The 25,663-nt window shown below is 42.5% G+C and overlaps 2 protein-coding genes across 4 annotated transcripts in view; one reads left to right on the top strand and one right to left on the bottom strand.

Annotated features, from left to right (window-relative positions):
* UBE2K (ubiquitin conjugating enzyme E2 K) overlaps nt 1-5,260 on the bottom strand; it is a 28,826-nt gene extending 23,566 nt beyond the window's left edge. Inside the window, exon 1 of the mRNA XM_081020202.1 lies at nt 5,065-5,260. Coding sequence (XP_080876328.1) covers nt 5,065-5,127 — 63 coding nt within the window. The 5' untranslated portion in view covers nt 5,128-5,260. The remainder of the gene's footprint in view (nt 1-5,064) is intronic.
* A 1,307-nt stretch (nt 5,261-6,567) lies between these two features.
* The window catches only part of SMIM14 (small integral membrane protein 14), a 33,288-nt gene continuing 14,192 nt past the window's right edge, over nt 6,568-25,663 (top strand). The window contains exons 1-4 of one of the 3 annotated variants that reach the window (XM_081020223.1): nt 6,568-6,877; nt 8,702-8,795; nt 18,948-19,027; nt 22,686-22,803. In XM_081020223.1, the coding sequence (XP_080876349.1) occupies nt 22,729-22,803 (75 nt within the window). In that variant the 5' untranslated portion in view covers nt 6,568-6,877; nt 8,702-8,795; nt 18,948-19,027; nt 22,686-22,728. Of the gene's footprint in view, nt 6,878-8,701; nt 8,796-11,441; nt 11,602-18,947; nt 19,028-22,685; nt 22,804-25,663 lie in introns of those variants that run through there. The other 2 variants (XM_081020222.1, XM_081020224.1) reach the window with 2 other exon arrangements.

Raw genomic sequence — 25,663 nt, 5'->3', positions numbered from 1 at the left:
TTTTACATGGGGCTGATTATGATGAGCATTCAGAAGTTTCAACTAGTTCAGAAATGTCATCACCGTTATTAACTAGAATCTACACAATGCTTCAATATCCATATTGACAGTTTGTTTCCAGTTACAATTCAAACTTCTTTCGACCTTCAAACCCCAACCACCCTGATCCCAAACCATTTCCAGCAGTGCCAGATGGAAGCTTTGATCATAAGTCCAAGGATGCTCTCTTTTGCGAACTCTCTTCTGCAAGAAACTCTGTACCTGCTCTGAAACTCAAGGGTATGCTCCCAACAGGAAAACAGAACAAAATAATATTGTCTGTTCACCAACTGTCACTTGGCAGAGGAGAAGAGGGGCAGGATCCCCTTCTGCTCTGCTGAGTCACACTTTTTTCTCCTGTCACCTGGCAGCAACTATTACATCAGATTATAGCAAGAGAAGGAAGATGGGGTTGGGGAACACTTCCATCAGGGCAGCTGGGAGAGCAACATTTGGATCAGGGATGAACTTTTTCCATCCCAGCTGGACATTACAAGAACTTGTAACTAAGAACGGGTAACTGAGTTTGCTTATTTCCTCCTCCCTCCCAATTCATTTTCATTTTGCTTCATGTCTTTTGGACTTTTAAGCATGAAGGGAGGTAATGCCTTGTTTTTATTGATCTTTAAAAGTCAGTATGGCAGCCTGTTTCTATTTTTGCTGAAGAGCAGGATAACAATTCTTCAAATAAATACCTGCTCCCATATTTTGTGTTAAAATCTTCATTTAAGGCTCTGCTTCAGGTGTTCCTTCTGCCAGAGAGAAGCTGGATAGCTATGGAACCCAATTATGGGACACCCTACTTAGGTTTGTTAGGTGCCTGTTCTGCTTTCTTTTGGGCAAAAATTACAAATGTTTTATTTGCACAAGGTTTTCAGATTTGTTATTTTTTTTATCCATAAATAAGTTTCTATTATACTGGCTGTTTTGTCTTTTTGTTTTTAATTGCAATATATTATGTTTTTAAGCATAAATTTAAGCCATCATGGAGGGGCCCCCAGTATTAGTGGAAAGATGTGATAGGTTTTACATTTTAAAAAAATACTTTAAGCTTTTTTAAAAACAAAAACAAAAAACCAGCTAACCAAACTCATCATAAAAATTGAGTTTTTCATTCTCTATATAAAACAAGGACAGGTATTACACATTCTTGCCAAAATCAGTATGAATTATATTACATTTAGTAAACCAGTCAGTCCATTTACCAGCACTCCTGATTTTCCAGCCACTTTGGATACCCACCAAACCATTTATATAATTTAAATGTTACAGTTCATGTATGCCCTGTGCAAGTGGAAACTTACTGTGGAAAGGAGCTAAAATGTTCTTAAGGGGTTGTATACAAATGGTGGTCCTATGCTGACTGAAGAGTCTTTCTTTCAGAACAACAGGGATTGAGGCAATCTTCAGTAATTCCTTTCCTTGCTTCATTTCTGCTTCCAGAGGGTTGTGAGACCCTTTAGAACAGCATGGAGGGAGAAAAATGCTGAAGATCACCTTGATCTGTTCCTGACACCAACTGGATACAATTCTAGATATGAAGACATGCTGTTGCATATGTATGCATTTTGCAATTGCCTAACAAGTAAACTTAGAATAAAATTAATTGGAGTTCCATGTGCAAAAGAGCTGTAGAAGCAGTCCTTCAGATTTTCTAGGCTAGTTTTAGGCATTAGTATCTTCCCTTTGTTGTAACAGATTATTTGAAATATCCAACACCAAGACCTACAAGAGATAATTTCTTATATATGATCAAAGCTGCCATCATCTTGGTTTTTAGTGTGAAATATTAGACCATATTTCAGAATGATAACTATGGATTACTAATTTTTAGGAATACAATATCTCATCACCACAAATAAAAGAATAGGGACAGTATGGTAGTCTGAACCCATTTTGGTAACATTTACACAATACTGGGTGTTGAGGAAGGGCAGAATTAGTTATGATAACAATTATAAATCTAGCACATGGTCTGGACCGAAGTGTGGGGTAATGAATAAAGAACTGAAGTTGGTCAAGGAAAAAAATCTAGGTGATATCCAACTACATCTTATTTGGAGCAGACACACTGAAATCAATGAACTTAAGTTACCCAAATCCATTGGTTTCAATGGGTCTAACTCCCAATATGACTAATGTTAGATATTCCCATTCACTCATAAAGCAAATGGGACAGCCTCAGGTTAGCGCTTATTGTTCAGCTCAACCTACTACACAGGGTTGTGAAGATATTGAAATACACCCATGTACGTCACCCTGAGCTCCTTGAAGGACAAGACACAGATTTAAACCAAAACCCTCGTTTTCTTCAAATATTATCAATCATACCAACACTGAAAGATTTCAGTTCATTATTATTTGTAGTACAGCATAAGAGAGCTTCTGGATACAACTCACTGACAGGCAATATACTTATAGCACTGCTTATTATATAACATCAACAGACCATTAATATAAAACTTGCTCCTCAATGCACAACTGCTTGGAAATGAGGACAAAGTTCCTATCTAGAGATGACAATCTGAAGAGAAAATACATGAATCTGAACTGTTGTGTGAGCATTTATTTTGTTAGCATAGGAAGCATGAGGGAAGGCTGTGGACATGATGCAGCCAGAATTAGGAACATGTGTGTCCACAACTTTTGGCATTAGAATGAAGTATATATCTACTTAAGTATATATCTACTTAAAACAATCTACTAAAATAGATTGAGATTTTCGTTTCTGTATGCTGTCACTGTTATCCTCACACATGAAAACAATTATGTATCTATAGATATATAATGATATGTAGATAGATACCTAAAAAGGTTTACAACTAAAATATTTTAAGTATAAACATAATAAATGTGCAAACATGTATATATAAGTACACTGATTATGATGCTGGGATTAATTCTGCATCTTTTTTTTTAATACATGGCAAGTCTAGGTTTGCCTCTCATAATGTGTGAAATGGTCCTCAATCATACCGAAAATCAGTTGGAGTTGCTCTTAACTAACATTTTCAAGATGGCAACAGTGGAGTAGTACAAGACAGTATGTCAAACCTATCTTAACCAGGAAGTTATGTCAGCATATCTCCTGTGTAAGTTCAGCTTCATCTTGTTTCTAGCCAGGGTGTGTGTGGCTAGGTTTGGGCAGGTAGTGTAAACTTGAATTTTCTGCCCATGAATTCCTATGAAATGTTTAGTTACACTTGGTTTTTTGTTGGTGCAAGTTACATGGAGCTCTGTGGACAAGACCAATAAATGAAGAGAGTTAGGATGCAGAGCTAACTTTGTTTGCCCCTCTCCCCAAACCCATTCCCTACCCTTAGCATGCCCTCTTTGTGTCCTCTACATCAGTATGACTTCCCGTGGTTTAACTTTTGCCAGCAGGGGAGGGTTAAAAATCACTTACAACTGCTTAAGACCAGCCCATCCCATCCCAGGAGTGGAAATACACCAACTAGATGTTAGGATGTGGCCTACACTCTGTGTGTGTGTGTGTGTGTGTGTGTGTTATAATCACACCATAAGGATGCAGCAAACGGTCACTACACATTTTTATGTCCTCAAAGTCTGCAACTACAGTTCTTAAGAGGTTGGTTTTCAAAAGCAAATATGTTACTATGCATCCTCCACCTTTTATATGCATCCTCCACCTTTTATCTCTGCCATATCGTTTCTCATCCCACAGGTATTTTTTATACTCAGTTATGCTAAAAACAAGTAACATACCAGTTTACACCACCAATAGATTCATATTCTTTCTATTAACAGTATGACACCATACAAACCAGTTAAAAGCACTTTGGATGTTCTCCTCCACTATGTACATGTGAAAGGAATAAACAAAGTATTCCATACACTAAGGCAATCTTATGTTAGTCAACTGATGTTCATACAGGTTACAACTGCATTTCAACCTTTCATCACCTGTGAACCGATGCAATGCACCCACGATTTATTGCTCTTTGACCCACCCCATTCCCCCCACAGACTTTCCAGATTTCTGAATGGCTACACACACACACACACACACACACACACACACACAAATGGGGAAGTGCGAGGGGAAGCATTGCCAGTTTCACAGTCCCAAATTTCATCCCCCTGTCTTCCTCCTCTACTTTCCAGCCCCCCCCAAAAAAGTGACAGCAGAAAGCTCTGATGGGTTTGACAAAATGCTGGGGGGAAAGTCAACCGCCACATCCATACCTGCGTTGGTAACCATAACAAGGCTTTTAACTTTTCTCCGGCCTAGTCAGTTTTACCAGAAAGCAGAAGACAAGGGTGGCAGGATACCTGTGGGACTGAGCTGGAAACCAGTGGCAGGGTTGCCACTTTTAGAAGACATCTGAAGGCAACCCTGTTTAGGGGAAGTTTTTAATGTGTGATGTTTTATTGTGTTTTTAATATTCTGTTGGGAGCTGCCAGAGTGGCTGGGGAAACACAAGCAGATGGGCGGTGTATAAATAATAATAATAATATTACATGGGCCAGCATCTGAGCCAGGGAAGTGGTGTGTGCTACTTATTTCACCCCCAGCACAAGCTGGAGAGAGCATGCTGACATTTGAGAGCAGCAGAAGCACAGCTTGAGGAGGGCAGTGACGTGCATTCCCCACCCCCCAGAAGGGGCAGATTCACACGTATGGTGGTTAACACGCTACAAATTCAGGCGTGACTCTGGGCCTCTTGGGTGGGCCTACACGGGCACCATAGAGGATCAGATGGAGCTGGCAGGCCTAGCTTGATCGCCTTCCCCCTTTCTCATCATTTCTTCCTTCCCCCATCCCCACCCCATTCCCCTCAGATGGGGCCCCCTCCCCTTCCCAGAAATTTAATTTTTTTCCCCATGGGAAATGAACGTTACCCGAGGAAACGAGGCAACATCGCTGCTTCCCCGAGACCCCGGAGAGAAAGAAAAACGGAGGCGAGGGAAGGAAAACCGAAAGGGATGTAGCCTCCCAAATCTCTCCCCCACCCCCAATAAACGCCACGACCGAGGAGGGCGACAAGGGAGGGAAAGGCTGACCTCCTCGCTCTTCAGCACCTCCTTGAACTCCCGCTTGATCCTCTGCACCGCGATGTTGGCCATGTCCTCGGAGGGGTCCGACGACCCGCCCAACCCCAGGCCGCCGCCGCTGCCGCCGAGCCGGGCCGAGCTCCTCCACCCGCCGCCGCCGCCACCGCTGCTCCCGCGGGTTAATCTCCCGGCCCTTCCAAAATGGCGCCGGCGCCGAGCATGCGCGTTGGCCGCCGCCCGGCCGCCTGCCCCTTCCTCTCCGTCAGAGAAAGGAAAATGGAGAGGGGAGGGGAATAGGAAAGGGCGGGTGGGGGAGGAAAGCCGCTGCTTCGGGCCCCCGCGAAAAGTGTGGAGAAGGGGAGGCAAAATGAGAGGAGAAAAAGTGGAGGAGAGGTTCTCCTGTCAGACGGTGGTTTCGCCCCTCAGGGAGAGGGGAGGCCTTCGCCCACCTCGCCTCAGGAGGGGTCGTCGGCGACGTCCGCCCTTGGCCGTCACTGACTATGAGGCAGAACCGCCTTTTCTGTATGTGTGTGTGTGTGTGTGTGTGTGTGTGTGGTACGTAGGTCCGTACGTGTGAACGTGGAGCGGAGGCGCGGCCTTCGCGGTGGTGGCGCCTTTTCCATGCGCGACGGCCCTCCCTTCAGAGGCTGAGACGGGAGAGCTACACAACTTCCCCGTCTTGGGAAGGCATCGATTTCTTAGAATGTTTTTAGATAATAATACACGTGCTGTAAGCCGCCCAGAGCAGCTGGGGAAAACTAGCCAGATGGGCAGGTACAAATAATAATAATAATAATAATAATAATAATAATAATAATAATAATAGCAGGAAGGGTGAGGGAGTAGGGCAGAGCTTTTTTAATGATAATTTTATTACTTTTCAGTTACAATCCAATTAAGAGCCCCATTATAACAATACCAATTTATAATACAATTATTAATACCAATCATTCAAATGCTGAATTATATAATTTAGAGAAGGTGCTAGAATTGATGGCTGGATTATTTGCTTTATTTCTGCGTCCCAAAATCTTATTAATTTCCACAACATTCCGGTCATAATAATAATAATCCCTTATACAACAGCTGCATTATTAATAACTTCTATTCATGTTGAGACCTTAAATGATTTATAAAGCTACAAGGGAGGAACTCAAACTATATCCTTGTTCTTCCTGTGTGTGGCAATTATTCTGTCCGAGGTGTTTCTTCCTGTCCTTGTAAGATGTTATGTCTTTCTTTCCCCCTTGTAAGACATTATGTCTTTCTTTCCATCCATCATGCCTTGGGCAAAGCTGATACCCCATTGTTGTTTCAAGGCAGAGCTAAGGCCCTTGTGGTGAAATCACACCCATCGTATGAGGTATCACACCACGTCTACCTGCTCCTTCACACAAACGCAGCCTTCGCACGCACCAGCCTGTGTGGCGGGTGGATCGTACATAACACATTGTCCACCTTCCGTTTTAATTTATAATCATAATTTTATTATTTGTACCCCGCCCATCTGACTGGGTTTCCCCAGCCATTCTTGGCGGCTTACAGCATATCTGAAAACATAATGAAACATCAATGCCTTCCCAAGACAGGGCAGATGGCTTCTCAAAGTCGTGCAGTTCTCCTTGGGCAACTTTTCTGGCCTTCAAGTCGCCGCAGATTGATGGGAAACGTCTCTGTTTTGGACACTTCACATGGAGAGGTCTGAGGTGTACAGGAGACGGCAGAATTGCTCAGGGGACGCTTTCCAAAATGGGGCACCAGGATGTGAGTGCAGTAGGACACAGAGTCAAGCTGCCACATTGTGGAGGCAGTACAGCATTTTGTAAGCATTTCCACTCCCCAGAATGTCAATAGCATTCAGCATGAAGCTTGTTCCATGTACACAGCTCTTGTAGCATGTGGGACATCAAAAATTAGAAATAAAATAATGTCTCCTTCCCCACAGACCCTCCCAGATCAGCAGAAGGGGCACTGGGGTAGTAGCAATTTCTTTCATGAGTTTGCGGTGGCAGCAGCCCAGAATATGCCTTTCTCTGCAGCAACCCCTAAGTTGTGAAATTCCCTCCCCATAGGTGTGTCTGACTTCTTCACTATACAACTTTTGGAGAATCCTGAAGATGCCCCTCTTTACCATGCCTTTTGACACCTGAGATGTGCACTTTCAGAGTCCACCCTATTTTTGTGACTGTACAAACAGGTCTTCATCTGACTTTCAAATTGTTGTAGCCCACCCTGGGACCTGCTGTAATATTAATTACAATAATATTGGGGCCATTGGACATGGGATGCTGAAGAGAGAAATTTTTTGTCCTTCAGAGCAGTGGCTACAGCTGGATGGCCTTCTGAGGAGTTCCAGTCTGTTATTATTTCTTATCTATTTGATTTATTAATCACTTAATACCTAATAGTCTAAAAAAAACAAATGTACTTGGTTTCCTTACAAAAAGGATAATGCAGTCTTTGGGTTAGCAATGATGCAGGCTTTAAAATCTCCCTTTGGAGAGATTTTGTACCATTTGCTGAGTTGGGAGTCAGGCCACATGGCTCCTTTGCTTGCAAAAAAAAGGAAAAGACTGAGAAGAAGCAGGAGCTGCTGAGAGCCTGCTAATATACACCCACTCCGACAACTTGAGCTCAGGGCTCAGGTTAACCATTTCATGCACACAAGTGTGAGGCAGTAACTGTATATTACAACAGAAAGTAACCTGGACATGTGGACAGTAGAGAGGAGAGATGGAGCAATAGAAATGCAATACTATTGCATGTTTACTGAAAAATAAATAACACTATGGTGCTTACTCCATAGATAGTGCTTTTAGGACTGCAGCATAAGTCAGGTATGAGGCCATATGGCAAAAGTCAGGCTCCAGGGAAAGAACCTGAATAAAAGCAGTAAAAGGCATTGATACAACCTGAAAACTGTACACCATATTCAGATCCTTATTTGAATATATGCTACTACCTCCCATGTTCCATCTTAAGACTCTTAAAAGCTACAGAAAAGCTACATGGTTTTACCTGTGGGAAGGAAAACAATAATAGATATAGAAGATTACCCGTGTGGGGTAATTAAAAAAAGAATTGGCTGGATCCCTGGATCCAAAGCATGAGGCTAATCACACTCTCCAGCAAGAGAGAGTTCCCAGCAGATTATTAAAATCACAGAATCATGCAGCATAGGGAAGTTTAGTTCGCTCACATTGTTTATCTCTTGTTCGCTCACATCCTGTTTAGTTTGCTCACATTGCTTCCCCTCTCTACCCTTCTTGCAACTAATACTGGAGAAGAGAGGGTTGAAGAGTTTTTGACCTACGGTTACTCAGTTTTAAAAAGAATGATCCTGTTAAAATTGAGTTACTGATAAGAGATAAATGGAAAACATGCACATTCTTAGACTAATACTTAGATACAATATTCAAAATATGTCGTAATTCTTATAGCATTTGTGGATCTGCTTACAATGAAACATGTTAGTATGAACTGCTTTAGCTACCTAGTTACAGAATTCTGATGCCATTGCAGAAATAAGCACATTAGTGTGACCTCACATTTCAGACAATAGCACCTCTCAATTTTCCTGCCTCCTTCCTTATCCCTTGATATGTGTAGCTTGCTTTATAAATGTTACCTGTTTCTCTGTGCACAGGTTGAAAAGTTGGTGTTACAGTGCCTTCTGGAGGATGGAATGTGTCAAATTAAATCTGCCATTGACTAAGCAACTTCAGTAAGGAATATTTACAGTAAGACTTTCCCCTCTTCAGATTTTTTCCTAGAGCAAATTGAAAGTGTTATTTAACTGTATTAAATATTAAAGCCAGGGTATTAACCAGACGACAATTTCCAAGCCTCAGCAGGTTTCAGGCATTGAGATTACAGTGCCAATGGTCAATCCTAGATTTGGTGAATTTCGATATTATGCATTTTCTCTCTCCAGCTAAACAAATAGTAAGTTTTGTGTGTTTTTTTAAAGTGATTTATTTTTTTTAAAGCATCAGTTGCAGCAGGAGTAAAATAATGCATGGGAAAACAGGGTGAGTTTGCCAGATACCTACAAGATAATAGTAATGATGGCACCAGATGAATTTGCATGGGGAGGGAATTTCACAACTGTGCAGCACCAATTTTTTGAAATACAGTGGTACCTCAGTTTTCAAGCATCTCGGAAGCCGAACGTTTCGGTTTTCGAATGCCAAAAACCCATGCTTCTGTTTTTGAACACGCCTCAGAAGTTGAACAGCTTCTGCTGCATTTTTAAAAAAAAGTTTCTCCATTGAAATTGCAGACCGTCTCTGCGCCTCAGTTTTCGAATGTTTTGTAAGGCGGAACAGATTATGTTTGAAAACCGAGGTACCATTGTATATATATTATATTGAGCATTTCTGTGCCCTCTCCCATGATATCAATTTTCTTAATGGGGCCCCTCTGACTATTTGTCCATTAAACAATAATTTTTAAATTATAATGCCATGATGTAGGCTTCAGGTCACGTTAACTAGGTTTTCTTCCCATACTTTCTTGCAGCAGGGAGGGAAGCAGGCGCCCCTTCTCTGGCCAATGGATGGGTCTAGGCTGGTCTTCACCTTGCCATTGTCTTCTTTCTGGGAGGGCAGGGGATACAGCACCCTAGTGTCCATTGGTCCCCTGGCCAATAGAAGAGGGCCTCCATGCTCTTCCCATCAGCTGTGCCAACAAACAATAATACATTTTAACTTGGCAAAATACTAAATTCAGAGAAGAGTTGGAGATGTTGCTGGATTACAACTTCCATTCTGCTGGGAATTCCATAGTTAAGGGTCGCCAGCACCCCCAAACTTCCAAGGGTGATGGAACTACCAAGAAGGCCCCTCTACTGATCTTAACCTTCAAGACCGTAGGAAAGGAGGCAGTGTTTCATATATTTGGGACATTAGCTATTTAGGGCTATAAACACAAACAAGAGCACATTGAATTGTGCCTGGAAATGAACCGGCAACCATGCCCCTGTTTTAGACAGTGGGTTAAAAGGTAAAGGGACCCCTGACCATTAGGTCCAGTCGTGGCCGACTCTGGGGTTGCGGCACTCATCTCGCTTTATTGGCCGACGGAGCCGGCGTACAGCTTCCAGGTCATGTGGCCAGCATGACTAAGCCACTTCTGGCGAACCAGAGCAGCGCACAGAAATACCATTTACCTTCCCGCTGGAGCGGTACCTATTTATCTACTTGCACTTTGACGTGCTTTCGAACTGCTAGGTTGGCAGGAGCAGGGACCGAGCAACAGGAGCTCACTCCGTCGCGGGGATTTGAACCGCCAACCTTCTGATCCGCAAGTCCTAGGCTCTGTGGTTCTAAAAGGAACCCCAGCGGGGAATCTGCATGCTGTGTTTTTGGATCAGTTGAGCTTCTGCGTGGTCTTCAAGAACAGACCCATGTAGACTGTGTTACCATAATCCAATCCGGAAGTTACCAGAAAATGGAGTGCTAACCTAAGTCCATTTATGACTTAGCAGAAAACATTACTATCTTATCAATACCAAGTTATTGATTCAAAGTTCTTTTCTCATTTGTAAAGTCATATTCATTCTAAGGGACTTACACACCACTTTAAAAATTGCTATTGTGCCTTTTTTGCCATTTCAGCATAATCCCATCCACTTAATCTGCCATTCTTCTCTTACACACCACTTTAAAAATTGCTATTGTGCCTTTTTTGCCATTTCAGCATAATCCCATCCACTTAATCTGCCATTCTTCTCTGGTCGACTTTTATCTTCTTTCTATCTCTGGCAAAAAAGACTGCAAGAATCAGAAATCAGGAAGACCAAAACCTTAATAAAGAATGGGGAAATTTTATTGTTTATCTTAAAAACCACAGTAAACAGTTAAAATCGTTAGGATTGGATTAACACTTGTAGTTTAATGGTGAATTTTGGATATAATGGAGATGCAAAAGATCGGATTATAAAAGTTGCAGGAGGAAATGACTAACAATAGGACCCACAAAGGGGACTAAGGAAGTCCAGGAGATTCTTTGGAATCTTGTTTTTATGTTGTATGTTGGATATGTGATTGCAAAACTTCAATTTGAAAAGCCAAATATATATATATAGAGAGAGAGAGAGAGAGAGCCGCTTAATCTCAGGGTTGTGGGTTCGAGCCCGTCGGGCAAAGAGTTTCCTGCATGGCGGGGGGGGTGGACTAGATTACCCCCCCGGGGGTCCCTTCGGACTCTACAAGTCAATTTAACAAGTTAACGTGAAACTGCAGCCTTAGTTTTCCGCCGCACGATTCGGCGACAAGCGCTTTCCTCTGGGGCCGCCGCCGAGGGGTGCGGCCCGTGCGCTTTTGCGCGCCGCCCACCGCGATCCCCATGGGAGACAAGGGGAGGGTGCAGAAGAAGCCCTCCCCTTTGCCTGCGAGCCGGCAGATCCGGGTCTTGCAGCGCTGCCTGCTAGACTGACGTGGTCGACGGAATCAAAACACCAGGCGAAAGGCAGAGTCGCTCCGCAGCTGCGCTGGCTGGCGTCTTGGGGCTGCGCCTCTTGCTCTCCAGATCCGAGCAAACCCGGTGAGTTGTTTGTGGCTGCCTCTCCGCATTCCAGCCTCAAGCTGTGTTTTTTTTCTTTTTTCCCTTCTTCTCCCTCCCAGGCTTGTCCTTCTTTTAATGGAGGAAGAAGGCGAAAGGAGGCAAGGAAAAGGAAAAGTTTCCCACCCCAGTTCTCTCTTCTGCTTTGGGGATGGGAGGCAAAACAAAAAAGTTTCTGGGAAAAGACTGCCCCTTGTTCCCTACTGCTGCCTTTTGCTTAGTCTGGATCTTTGCAAGTATTTTAAACCCGCAAAATATGCAAGCCCTGCACTGATTTCCTGGTGGGGGGGGGTCATTTAAAACCGGATCTCTCCCTGTAAAAAGCCTGTTGCTGATCTTCCCTGTGCCAAAGGAGCCCCACCGACTTTGCTTTGGTGAGAGGCCAGCTGTGATAAAGGAGGAGAGCCGTTTGCTCGCTGGGGCTGGAAAAGCTTTTGTTTTTGGTCTTGCAACCGAGCAGAACTGCACACCTGATTTATACAGATTTGGTTTTGTTCCTGAATAAACGTTTTAATATTTCTTAGGAGATGCATGATACTGAACTCAAGGCAAGTTAAATTTCCAAGTGTGTGCAGAAGTTTAGGTTGTGAGCTGGGTACACCTACCACCCTGATGGCTTTTATGGCGTGAAGCGGTCTATAAATTTGTTTAACAAATAAAACAGTTAAAATTTAGTGAAGGCGGTGCCCTCAAACCCTTGTAAGCTAAACCCTACGCATGTTTACACAAGCTATGTGGAGTTAAGTGACTAACTTCCAGGTTAGCATGGGCACTTTTGTGGGAGTAAACTTCATTAAGCTCAATAGGACTTGCTTCTGAGTAAACAAGTATAGGACTGAGCAGCACATTAACTGGATCAATTTTATATTATTCCTCTCTTTCTCTTGCTCTTTAATAAGCCAGGTCACACTGTGTTGACTTTGAGTTAAAACATCAGCTTCCTCCTTAATCTTTATAAAGAAACGTTTCCTGTTCACAATGGAATAGGGATCCCTGGAACAGACATTAGATGCCCCAGAAGCTATTACATTCTCAAGAGAGAGCCTTGGGAGAAGGCTAGCAATGACGCTGTAATGCCAACCAATACTGAACATGGATGCTTTTAATTCTTATTTTTTTTAAAAAAGTTAGGACTTCCGTCCTAAACATATTACTTGGTATTATTTAGCTAATTTGGCTTACCTTTAATACTAAAACATGCTGGCTTCAGACTTCCTGTGCAGGGAGAAAAGATGAGGATCCAGCAATTACAGACAGTCAATTGGCAAAAACTAAGATAGTTGTTATTTAACATCAACAGTGTACTTGTTTCATGTTATAAGTGTGAAATGAGTATTCTGAAGTATCCTGAAAAAGGTATGACTCTTTTCCTGAGTGTGCTTTCACGGTGTTGTAGAGTTGCACGTTTATCATCCTACTGTTGTAATTTTCCTGCTTTTCAGAATTCTCTATGCTTAACTAATGATTTTATTTTAATTACCATTATGATGTCAATTTCCTGGCTTTCACTGACCTGCACCTTACCCAGTGACTTTATTAGACGTTCAGGAGGATCAGTCTGACACTTTTTACATGTGCATTGCTTTGAGGAAATGTAGGTTACTAAATAAAAGTAAATAAATAAACAGCCAGAAGGGTCTCTGTCAATTATATTAAAGGTTGCACAAGTTCATATGGGTGGTCCTTTTTTTAAAAAATAAATAAATAAAACTTAGTAAGTTTTACAGAACATACAGAAAGTGGGGGGGGGGGGGGATTGAAGAACCTAGGACCATGGGACATATAACAATATCCCAAGAAGGCCGTCCTTCTGCTATTCTGGTCTCAATGACTTAGGTCACAAACTAAGATTGGGAAGATCTGGGTTCAGATTCCTTCTTAGCCGTGAAGCTTGCTGAGTCACCTTTGGCCAGTCCCTATTTTCAGCCTAATGTAAGTGTGGTTCTGAGGATAAAATGGTTGAAGTCATGTACATTACCCTGAACTGCTAGACAGGTCAGCCTTTTTTGGACTCTTGGGCCTGTTTGTAATTTAGAGAGTCCTCCCCTGGTTGCTCCTCTCTCCTGCTCTTCTTGGATCAGTGAGTGGCCTCTGTGCTTGGAAGAAATGAAAAACTAAAAAGTATCTGGGAACATCATGATTTTCTTTATTCTGCTAGATAAGTTTGTTAGCAGACAGGCTGGACAAACTGTCTTTTTGCTAGGTTCTTGTTTATATTACAGTGGTACCTCGGGTTACATACGCTTCAGGTTACACACGCGTCAGGTTACAGACTTCGCTAACCCAGAAATAGCACCTCAGGTTAAGAACTTTGCTTCAGGATGAGAACAGAAATCATGCTCCGGCAGCGCGGTGGCAGCAGGAGACCCCATTAGCTGAAGTGGTGCTTCAGGTTAAGAACAGTTTCAGGTTAAGAACGTACCTCCGGAACAAATTAAGTACTTAACCCGAGGTACCACTGTACTGTACTGATTTGCAATAACTGGAGGTAGGGAATAAGGCCAGAAGGTCCAGCAGTGGAAGAAATAGGTTTGCTCTATTACTATGCATTCTTAAATGCAAACCAGATCCACTAAAAAGGGTTAAAAAAAATCCCGTCGGCATTATTGACTCACAACTGGTAATGAATTTGGGAGCAATCTTCACCCATAAACAGCAAGACTTTGTGGAGGGGGGCAGGCACCACTGCATCCACAGAACTGCCGGTTGCGTTGGCCAGAGCAGAAGGGAGGATAGGCGGGAAATGCCTCTTCACTACACCACCAGTGGTGGGTGGAAGCATGCAAGGGACACTTGTCATCTGATGCAAGGTGATGTGTTCATGCCTATCTTTTTTAAGATTATTAAAACTGTTGAGCCTTGCACCGGCAGTTGTAATTCAGCTGCACAGTTAAGTCACCTTAATGGCTTTATTTGGTCCAGGTGTAGTGAATATTAGATCATTTTACCATTGATAAAGTGCTAGTGCAATAACTATAGGATCTTGCTTCCTCTAGGAAGTGGACGTTATTCCTTGTGAAATATCCATTGCATCATACTTGCAGATCTGGGGTGGGGGAGCTGTGGCCTTTCAGATGTTTCCTGACTGCAACTTGCATTGTCCCTGACTGGTTGGGGCTGATGGGATTGGTACTTCATCAACATCTGGAGGACCACAAATCTCCATCTCTGTTGTAGATGAACCTGTGATATATAACCAGCCAGGAATCCATAATCTGAGTTATGAGTGTAAGGCGTTGCCTACTTCACATTATCTTTACTTTCATTAAAAAATAGAGCCCAAAGTGTTTTGTTCTATCTGCAGTGTTTAGAATAAAAAAACCCATTAGGACTTCAGTCCTGAAGTGACCCTAGTGGAGTTTTAGCAGCCTATGTTAAGATTTGCAACCATGACATAAATATATTTTGGCACACTTTTATTTTGCAAGGTATTAAAAATATACAGTAAGTGTTATGTAATACTGCTCAGTTTGCACTTGTCTGCATTTGCATTTTCTTAACCACAACATACTGTTTTTAATTAAGGTTGAATGTTCTTTCTTACCGAAAATTTCTCGTTTCCTACTTTTGTATATATATTTAGAGGCAAAAAGCAGCAGAGGGTGTCAGTGCTTTAGTATTTTGCATTAGTGACTTGTGGCGGTTACCAGTGACGTCCTGTGTTTGTGGTTTTCAAAGAGGTTTCATAATAAGAAGACCAGTAGTGGCAGACAAACTGCCCAAATGAAAGTTTGCCTTCTACTTTCAAACGCCCCCTTCAATGTTTTGGGTGTATTTTAGGGCAGATTCTCAATTTATATGGGGTAAGAGTGAGATCCAAGTGGGCCTAGGCTAGCCTTCCAAAGCTGGTGCCCTCCAGTTGTTTTTGGTTGCAAATCCCATCATTTGTGACAGTTGGCTGGAGCTGATGAGAGCCGAAGGGCACCAGTTTGGGGAAGAGTGGCCTGGTGCCCAACTGATAGGACTGTGGTTCCTAGACCATGCTGCAGAATCCTCTGAAATGTCCAGGAGTTTTGTGACCGTCAGAGTATTCTCTGAAAACTACCCCATATGAAAAGTGTTCCATGAAGGTAGGAAGTATGAAAATATTTGGAATATCTCTGAACATCTCTGCCTCCTTCATGTATAGAAAGTCTGGGGTAGGGTTGAGGAGCCTCATGACCTCAAGGGTAGGACTAGTGGAAGGATCTCACAGCCCCTTTCTGTGCACGATGACTCTGTGTGATTCACATAGCCACTGAGTTAAAAGCAGTAAAGTAAAAGTAAACTTGATCGGATGGTGTGTGTCTTAGATTTAGCCCGCAATCCTATACACACTTGCTTGAGAATTAAGTCCCACTGACCTAAATAAAACTTACTTCTGAGTGCAATATGTATAGGATTGACTGTCTGTTATTTTTAAGAGCATTAAAATATTTTGACATGTAGGAGATTACACATTAGATCAGAACATATACACACACACTTGCAAGCTGAACTTCTCAGAATTCAGAGAACATCCTTGGTCTCCTTGATAAATGATTGTTGTCTGGGGGAAAACAAGTGCTTCTTATTTACCCGGACAGCACCCATCAAATCTGCCTTTTTGCCGGCACTAGTGTAATTATGTTTGCAGTCCTGGCGGAACATTGTGTTTTGGTACATTGCGTTGCTGATACGTCCCATCCTAAGCACTTCCATGATAACCCTGCACATATTTAGAACTGGCCTGTTAATTCTGTACATTGCAGCCTACCAGGGAAGATGATTGTATCGCTACACTTTGAAAAATGATTTGATGTTAAAATATTTTCTGAAGATTGGGCTGAATGTAATACAGCCAATGTGGTGTAGTGGTTAAGAGCGGTAGACTCATAATCTGTGGAACCGGGTTCGCGTCTCCGCTCCTCCACATGCAGCTGCTGGGTGACCTTGGGCTAGTCACAATTCTCTGAAGTCTCTCAGCCCCACTCACTCACAGAGTGTTTGTTGTGGGGGAGGAAGGGAAAGGAGAACGTTAGCCGCTGTGAGACTCCTTCGGGTAGTGATAAAGCAGGATATCAAAGCCAAACTATTCTTCTTAATTTCTCCAAAACAAGTTGGGATTCAGGCCCATCAAAGTAGTAAGAGTTCTGACTAACATAAGGAGTTGAGACGTGGGCTACGCACTTCAAATCAGTTGTACCGATGGCACTCTGAAGCAAACTTGGACAATGGACGTCCCAAAGTGGGGTTTGCAGTAGCAGGGCTCGCACTACCATTGGAAAGAGTAAGATGTTTTGACCTGTAAAGCTCTATGTGGCCTAGGACCTACATACCTACGCGACCGCCTCTCCTGGTATGCCCCACAAAGGACCTTAAGGTCCAAAAATGACAACATTTTGGAGGTCCCAAGTCACAAGGTGGTTAGGCTGGTCTCAACTAGGGCCAGGGCCTTTTCAGTACTGGCCCCGACTTGGTGGAACGCTCTGTCACAAGAGACTAGGGCCTTGCGGGACTTGACATCTTTCCGCAGGGCCTGCAAGACAGAGCTGTTCTGCCTGGCCTTTGGTTTGGACTCAGACTGACCCTTATGTTTCCCTCCCCTTATGGTTTTGACTTTTAAAATGAGGCTGCCTTTTAAATTGCATTTTAACCTGTATTTTAAATTGGTTTTTTTCTTTTTCTTTTTTCTTGCTATGTTTTTACTGAAATTTTATTGGTGTTAGCCGCCCTGAGCCAGGCTCTGGCCAGGGAGGGCAGGGTATAAATAAAATTTATTATTATTATTTATTATTATTAGTCAACCGATTTTGTGCATCATTAAATTGTGTTTTTACTGTCATGAAAGTGGGGAGCCATTTTCTGCCTCATTGTGTGAAGACCAGCCTTGGGTACTGTTGTGGTGAGGGGAGGCGTTTGTAGCTCTGTCCCTGGAAGCAAATGTTTTGTGCTGGGCCTGGGAAATCCATGTTTATGGATAGTTGCACTGGGCTGTCAAATGTGCCCCTCCTACAGCTACCTGAAAGGTTGGTTCTCACTTGGTCCCTCCCATATTACATCACTTGTTAATGCAGGGGTGAGGAACCTCTTGTAGCTGGCGGGCCAGATCCTTATCTCCCCCCCCCCCCCCCAGTTCTGGCAGGTCATTTTGATAGGTAGGTGAGGCCAGAGGTCTCCCACCTCTGGATTAGGGTCTCATAATTCTCATAGTACTCCCACAAGACATGGAAGAATAGTTGACACAAGTCCTAGAAAGCTCTTAAATTGGATCCAATCCATCAGTGCTCTAATTTAGTTTTACTTGGTCATAATTTTTCCAGTTGATTTCAATGGAACCCAAATTCAACTGACTTAATTTGGATCCAACCTCTCACTTTTCACTTTTCCCTGTGAAACATGGAACACCTAGATGAACTTTTTGGCTATAGGTATTCAAATTTGCCTCATAAAGGTAGAAGAGGCAGCTTGATAGTAGCAGCTAAAATGTAGTCTGAAAATGTCTCAAAGGGTGTGGGTCTTTCCCGCTGCACACACATTTTTACATGGCATTTAGGAATCTATTTATGATTGCACAGTGCAAGCTAGTAAATATATAGGATACCGGACTTGCCTTGGTTATTGTCCATTTGCATTTGAAACTTCAGTGATTTACTGGTAATGTGGTGGGAGCTTTAGATTTGTGCACGCTTCAGCCACTCAAAATGAGCAAATTGTCATAGTGAGACGTGGAACTGGGCATTCTCAAAATGCCACCAACTCGTCTGACAGGTTTTTGTGAATTGGCCCATAAAAATGACAAACTTCACTGTGCAAAGAAGTATTTACTTACGGAATATTTTTTAAAGAACCCCATAGCTTAACAATTGCTAGACTAGTATTTTTAGTCAATTATACTGTATTTAAAGGTAAAGGGACCCCTGACCATTAGGTCCAGTTGTGGTTGACTCTGGGGTTGCGGCACTCATCTCACTTTACTGGCCGATGAAGCCGGCGTACAGCTTCCGGGTCATGCGGCCAGCATGACTAAGCTGCTTCTGGCGAACCCGAGCAGCACACGGAAACGACGTTTACCTTCCTGCCAGAGCGGTACCTATTTATCTACTTGCACTTTGACGTGCTTTTGAACTGCTAGGTTGGCAGGAGCAGGGACACAACAACGGGAGCTCACCCGTCGCGGGGATTCGAACCGCCAACCTTCTGATCGGCAAGTCCTAGGCTCTCTGGTTTAACCCACAGAACCACCCGCATCCCTTAATACTGTATTTACCAATTAGTAAATAAAACAGATATAGGGTTGTATCCAATGCAGACTTGGTGGAAATAGAACAGACTTCTGCAGTAGGACTTCACCTTCTTTTTCCTTTCAGCTCAAAACCTGCGCCTGAGGATTGGCGGCTATAGCAGATTTTGGAGGTGTGCAGAGGTTGGCAGTGTAGAGAAAAGGAAGGTAAAGTTCCATTGCACAAATTTAAGTCCATTTTACTTATTAATACTTGTACTGATGACGTTGGATTGCTTCTAACTATTTTTACCATATGTCACCTGGGCATTAACATATGGCAGCTAAAAATATAATAAAGATTAAGTAAACAATTTTTCTGTAAGTAAACTCAATGCAAGAGTACAGTAGTGAGCCAGTGACATGAATTGAATCACACCCATTGCTAATATTGGTATTTATCACAAAATTAACCTTTGAAATGGGTGATTTTACAAAAGGCTCTTTTAAATTTGTACATTTTCGTGCAACCCAGAAAGCACAATTTTGACATTTTGGTTTTGTAAACCTGTACATTTTAATTGCTGCATCATAGAAAGGGTGCCACGTTGCTTCACATCTCCTGCCCCCCTCGTCCCAATTTGAACTTTGCTGTTGTTCCTGTATAGTGTTACACCAGTCAAACAGGTGTAACTAGCAGGTAGGTTCCAGTAAAAGATCTGAGTTGTAGTACTAGAAACCAATTAATACAGGAACTGTACCCATTAAATAGGTACAACCAGAAAGTAGTGTTCTTGTCCTTTTATAATGTTTCTGAGGGTTGTGAAGGTCATATGATTTACTCGTGCTTTTTGCAACACAGGGGGAACTGCCTCACCCACACCCTGGATGCCCCATCATATGGGGTAATATATGGCATCATTATGCTTCCAGATGAACTCCCACGTGAAATCTTGAAAACGCAATAGCAACTTGTGCTCCTTCCGCATGAACGCTTGTCACTAAGACATTATATCATCAAAAAACTCATCCAATTTGACTTACATAAACTTGCCAGTAATCTGGGATTGTACCTGTCTCCAATAAATTAAGTAGAGGTGCATTAGAGAACTGGTAGGTCTTGTGCCAGGGCACATCATTATCATATTTAAAAATCTGTATTGTACAATTTTTGAAAGCAGGATTTAATGTTCCACCATTTTAGTGGTGATGGGGGAATTTCACTGCCTTTCAAAACCCTTCCATTGACATCTACTTTTCTAAATCTGTTTTTTTAAAAAATAAAGGACCTTTCAGTGATTCCCCTACCTGAGTGATAAAGGTCTAGGAACGGTTTTATCATGTGATCTGCTAGGTGAGGCTTAGGAAACAGTGCCAAGTATGGACTATATGAAGAAGGTATAAAGATAGGACTCATAGACTCCGTTGCCAGCAGCCCACTCCCACTGAGCTGAATTGAATAAGTGTAAATGTGCTCCAGAAACCGTGCATTGTTGTCCGCTATGTATCTCTCCCCACCCACCTTGGGTATCAAGCAAAGGTTTATCAAGCCTCTGGTGGGTTTCCATTCATAGCTGTAGGTTGTGTTCTAATTAGTGTATCACATTGTGTGTGCGCTTGTGCCAGAATGCCAATTCGTCTAGTCCAGTACTACAGATTTAAAGAGGTTTAAAGACTGTCTCAAGCCAAATCTTTAAAAATGTAGTATAAACACTGGCAACTGGGAAGCACTGGCCTGCGAGCGCTCCAATTAGAGAACAGCCTTTACCAAAGGTGTCATGGGCTTTGAAGATTCTTGAACTCAGGACAAAAGGGAGAAACTAGCTAAGAGGAAGGCACCTTTGGCAAACCCTTACCATGATCAACTCCCTATGTCCCCACTGCAGAAGGATGTGTGGATCCAGAATTCACCTCCATAGTCACTTACGGACTCACTGTTAAGACCGTGTTCATGGAAGACAATCTTACTTGGCTACGAGTGATCACCAAAGAAGACTGCAGATATGAAGTCTGCCGTGGATCCTGGGCTCAACTTTGTAGAGTCTCAGAGAGGGATGGGGAAAACTGTGGTCCTCCAGATGCTGTGGAACTTGACTCCTGTGAGTCTGAGCCAGCACGGACAATTCTTAGGGATGGTGGAAGTCATAATGTAGCAACAGCTGGCAGATGACAGGTTCTCTGTGCCAGATCTAAGCAAATCTTCCCAGATTTGGTCTCAGAGAATCTCAGTAGGAAAAGTTTATAATAGAAAGCGTGTGCTCTCTGACACATCAATTTTAACACGTCATACAGGTATTAAATTGAGAAGGTGCAAAAGGCAACTTTATTTGAAACACGGAATTAAAAATGCATTAAAACTCACCCGCCTTTCTCTTACTGAGCGTTTACCTACCCATGTTTATCAGAGGTTGTAAACCTCATTGTAAACTTCCTCATTGCTTTGGTACGAAGCAGGTGATAATGCTTTTGCTTGCTGAAAGCTCAGGAGGAGGATATACTACTGGGAGTCCAGAAGGAATTGGATTTTAATTTGGAGGCACACCAGATCATTAAAATGGCTCTTGTGCCCTTTAACACATTTATTAAATTGTTACTGAAATATATCACAGAGTGATAGAGCTTGTGATCAGTACATTTCAGAAGTTACATGGAGGCTTCTCTTTCCCCTTCTTGCGTAGGCTTACAAATATAGACCAGCCACATTGCTTCAGCAAACACATTATTTCCTTAATGTGTATGTTTGTTGATTAATAGTTATGCAGGAATGAAGAGGTTTGCAGAAGTGAATTGGCAGGCAGGATGAACTCAACCCCTTCCCTACCCACTGATTATCTTAATGCAATACCTCTCACACTTTTCCCCTAGTTGGGCCTATGTCTGGTCTCTGAACATGCTGTACCACTGAACTACAACCCTCACCATGGTTGGACTAAATACTCATGCTCACTGGTCTTTCCCTTGCAATGAACCTCTCTGAATTATGGGAAACTGTATTTCCCCTGGAATGTGTGGTTTTTCTCTGTGTCTTCTGTTTATCCTACTTCCCACCTGGATTACAGGGGGCAATATCTAAATTTGCATGCGGTGGCGGTGGAATATAGAAGGGAAAATATACTTTTTCTAGGCATTATAAGGAAACAGCTGTAGAACTGCCCCCTCACCATTTTTGTCCCTGTGGAGTTTGGCAATGAAATGATTAATTTTGCAAAAGGCAGCTCCACCCTGTCCAGCCAAGGTTAATAGAGATTAAGTGCCTTGGAAGTTTAAGTTAATTGTGACGTGTTCTTCTGGTTTCAATGGGACCTCGGCTTTATCTGAACTGTAGTCAGGAAGTTTCTGGGCCGTGCATGACGAAAGAGCGGTGGGATGAGATAAGGTACGTCAGACAAAGCATATTTCTTTACGGGTAAATTACATTGAAATAAATTGGACTCACTCCAGAGTGAAGCTAGTTGCAGCTTTTAAGTCCTTCTGGTCCAAGGAACTTAAATTGCAAAAAGATCCCATTCCATGGGTTTTAAGTATTCCTTAGCTACGGCTGGCTTTTGCTGGGCTTGTGCCCCATATCTATCAGGAGCATTTTGAAGCTGACATCTTCAAAAAGAAAAAGGTGCCAAATTTAAAGCGCATCCATTTTTTTATGATGCACTCAGAGTGTGATCCCCATTTTTCCCTGGTCTGTCCTCTCAAACTCAAGCTGGCAATGGGAAAGAGTCTTCTTTTGCCTGGTGCAGCTTGAGTTTTCCCTACAAGGGGAAAAGGATATTCTGAATTGCTGGCCTCAATTCAAGTTTAGACTCTAGCCTGAACGAAAATGGGTAAACTTTTGTGTGAAAAGAAAAGGAAAACGAAGTGTAGCTAACACACAACCCCTTGTCTTTTCTAGGTGTTCGTTATCAAGGACTGCTTTTAGCTTCATCTGAATAGCCATGGCAGAAGGTGGATTTGATCCCTGCGAGTGTATCTGCTCCCATGAACATGCCATGAGGAGGCTGATCAATCTGGTGAGAGACATTTGCCTTTACGTTCCTTTCTTTCAAAACAAATTTCAGCCAATTGCATAGCTACTGCTGAATAGCCTTCTTGAGCGGTTGCTCGTGCAGTCTTTCAAAGTGCATGCCAATCTCATAATTTATTCTTAGAGCAGTCTTTCCACAAGTCCTTCAAGGGGCTACATCTATTATCCATAGGATGGACAGGTAGATACACTGTTAGGTGATAGGGAAACCTTCCAGCTGAACATTGTCGATTTCACTTGTGCTGTCAAAAACAAGGGTGAGTCCTTGGGAGTGGGTTCTCCTTCCCCCTCCCCTCTTAACATTTCGGGGAGATATGCACTCTGGCACAGATGAGCGGCACAGTTTTGGAAACTAGTCAAGATAAAATCCATGGAAACAAAGCGCTGTCTAAGGGTAGGGGGAAAGTAGATTGGTTGGAGGTTTGCTTCTTAGATTTATTTAAAGGGCTATACAAGTACTTCTGCAATTGAATGGTGTCATGGGAGACTATCCAACGTGTGTATAAAAGAGAAGAACTGGGAAAATAAAGGAATGATCCAGCCATATTTAAATACTCCTTTGTTTCAGTGGGAGATCGTTAAAACAACAAGATTGAAAAGTACCATAACATTGACAGGCTTGTACCTAAGTTTAAAAAGGACTTAAATTTTTTTACCCCGTGGGAGGGAAAATACAGCATTTTACTTGAAACCAGGCTGGGGATCCACTTGGCTGTTGGGAAAATGCAGCTTCTGGGTGTGTTACAATCCCTTCTAGGAATTTATTCCTCAGGAGCCTTTTCGAACAGTGAACATCCTGTTTCAGTCCAAGCTGGCCACGATAAGAACCTTGAACGTTTAAGAATTAGGTGCCCTCATTTGCTCGCTTTCCTCGTCCTGACTCACCACTTTTTCCTTTTGTGTCGTGTCTTCTTACATTGCAATCCTGAGGGCATTCAAAAGCTGTACTTAGAACTTTTCCATAATGCTTTGAATAAACAAATGCAATAAACAAGATCTTGGCAACCCGAGGATCCTACTAATTCAAGCTCCATTAACCTACGGGGGGTAGTAATCACAAAACCAATCTACTGTGGCTGGTAGTTTCCCTTTGCCATGAGCAACGGATGGTTGCAGTAACAGGCAGCCATTGAAGAGAAGGAAAGGTTCTGTCCAGCAGAGAGGACAGATAAAAATTAGGATTAGCATGTTGACTTAGAGGAGTGATAAGGAGACAGGAAATGTGCATCTGTGCCTAGCTAAAAGAAAAGTAGGGAACAAGAAGAAAAAATGGAGGATATGGGGCCTAGTGGTGTGGTCTGGGAGAGGTAGGATGAGCATATGTGTGTGAGGTTTTAATTTTATTTAGAGGTGATTTAGGGGAGATTTAATTGTGAACAGTGTTAGGTTCCAATGAGTAGCTTTGTGTTTTGAGGCTCATATATCCCAGCCATGTGTTCTCCTAAGTTTCTGGAGGGCCAAGGTCTTTTGCCTCTTAGCCTCTTATCAGTTTTCCTTCTGTGAAATGGATGTTTTCTTGCAGTAGTAACCACAGTCTTTCTCCATGTCCCCACAGCGGCCGTTTTGTGAATTGCCGTGGCCTTCCGGGCCAGCCGTTTTGCAGCAGTGCCCACATTGCAACTGCGGCCACAGACCCCAAAATATTGGAGGCCTGATATATATAACAGTTGTCATCGGCAACTTCGTCAAAGTCAGTTGAGACTATATCAGATAAAATAGGTTCAGGATGGAGTCATGGGGGTATTAATGCAAATGAATCCAGTGAGGTAGGGGTGTGTGTGTGTGTGTGTGTGTGTGAATTCTAGAAACACAAAATCCTTAACATACTGCATCTTGTGTCAAATGTGAGGGAGGGACATTTTTGAAGGGACATTACTGTATATGAATTTTGTTTTAAACTGCCGAGGAGGGAAATGAAACTGGCACACAGTCTGTCTGTTAAGGGGAGATCATATCTCAAGTTCTACGAGGTCTAAATACTTGCTTTTTGAAAAATGGAAGCTGGAAATTAGGTTCACCAGGGGGCAACTATCTCTTGTGGATGCCCATTTCCTATAACCTTATCTCCAGAATGTGTATAATAAAGGCAAGGCTATCTCTAGGGATCTTATTAATACTACTATATATTTTCCCATTATTTTTCTATCTTGCCTACATCAACATTGCCCTCTTTTGGTAGGGAAGCAACACTACAAGGTGTGTGTTTATAAGCCCCTTTAGAATGGTGGTGTAAGTTAAAACACAGTAAGTTATGCTTATATGATTTCTGTTTTTACCTGGTAAATATGGTAGTGTGTCACATAATACAAACCACTGGACACAATCTGCTTGAAGCTCACCTGCAATTAAGCCCCTCTGAAATTAATGAAACATGTGATTCATTCAAATCAAATTTCAAAATGTGTTAGGTAGAGTTTATCTTTATCTACGTCTGCAAAATGTCTGCAGTCTTGTGCAGAACTCTCCCTCATTGGAACAACTCATGTTCTGCAAAGCTTATTGAAAGAGCTTGCTAGATCAAAGTCGAAGCAGAAGCGATTAGAGAGTTTTCTGTTTGCCAAGAATTAAAGCCGAACCTATTGATACGGTCTCTCTCTGATTGCAAAGTGTGTGTTGATGCTAAAATAGGAGAAAGGACAGGTGTGAGAAACCTTCAATACAGTCGGGAAAATCCTGTGTGTGTGAAATCTCTAATTCCCCTATCCCTCCAGTGCAGAAGGGATCAAGGGCTGGCCACTGCAAAAAAGATGGAAGTGAAGCAAATTGCATAGGTGAACACTCATCTGATAGCACTGGAACAAAAAAAGGAGGAGGGACTTGTGCTTAGGAAATGTCCCTTGGAGAAT

Source organism: Podarcis pityusensis (assembly GCF_964106645.2).
Source record: "Podarcis pityusensis genome assembly, chromosome: 9".
In the NCBI taxonomy this organism is placed as follows: Eukaryota; Metazoa; Chordata; class Lepidosauria; order Squamata; family Lacertidae; genus Podarcis; species Podarcis pityusensis.
This window is presented reverse-complemented; position numbering and strand designations above follow the sequence as displayed.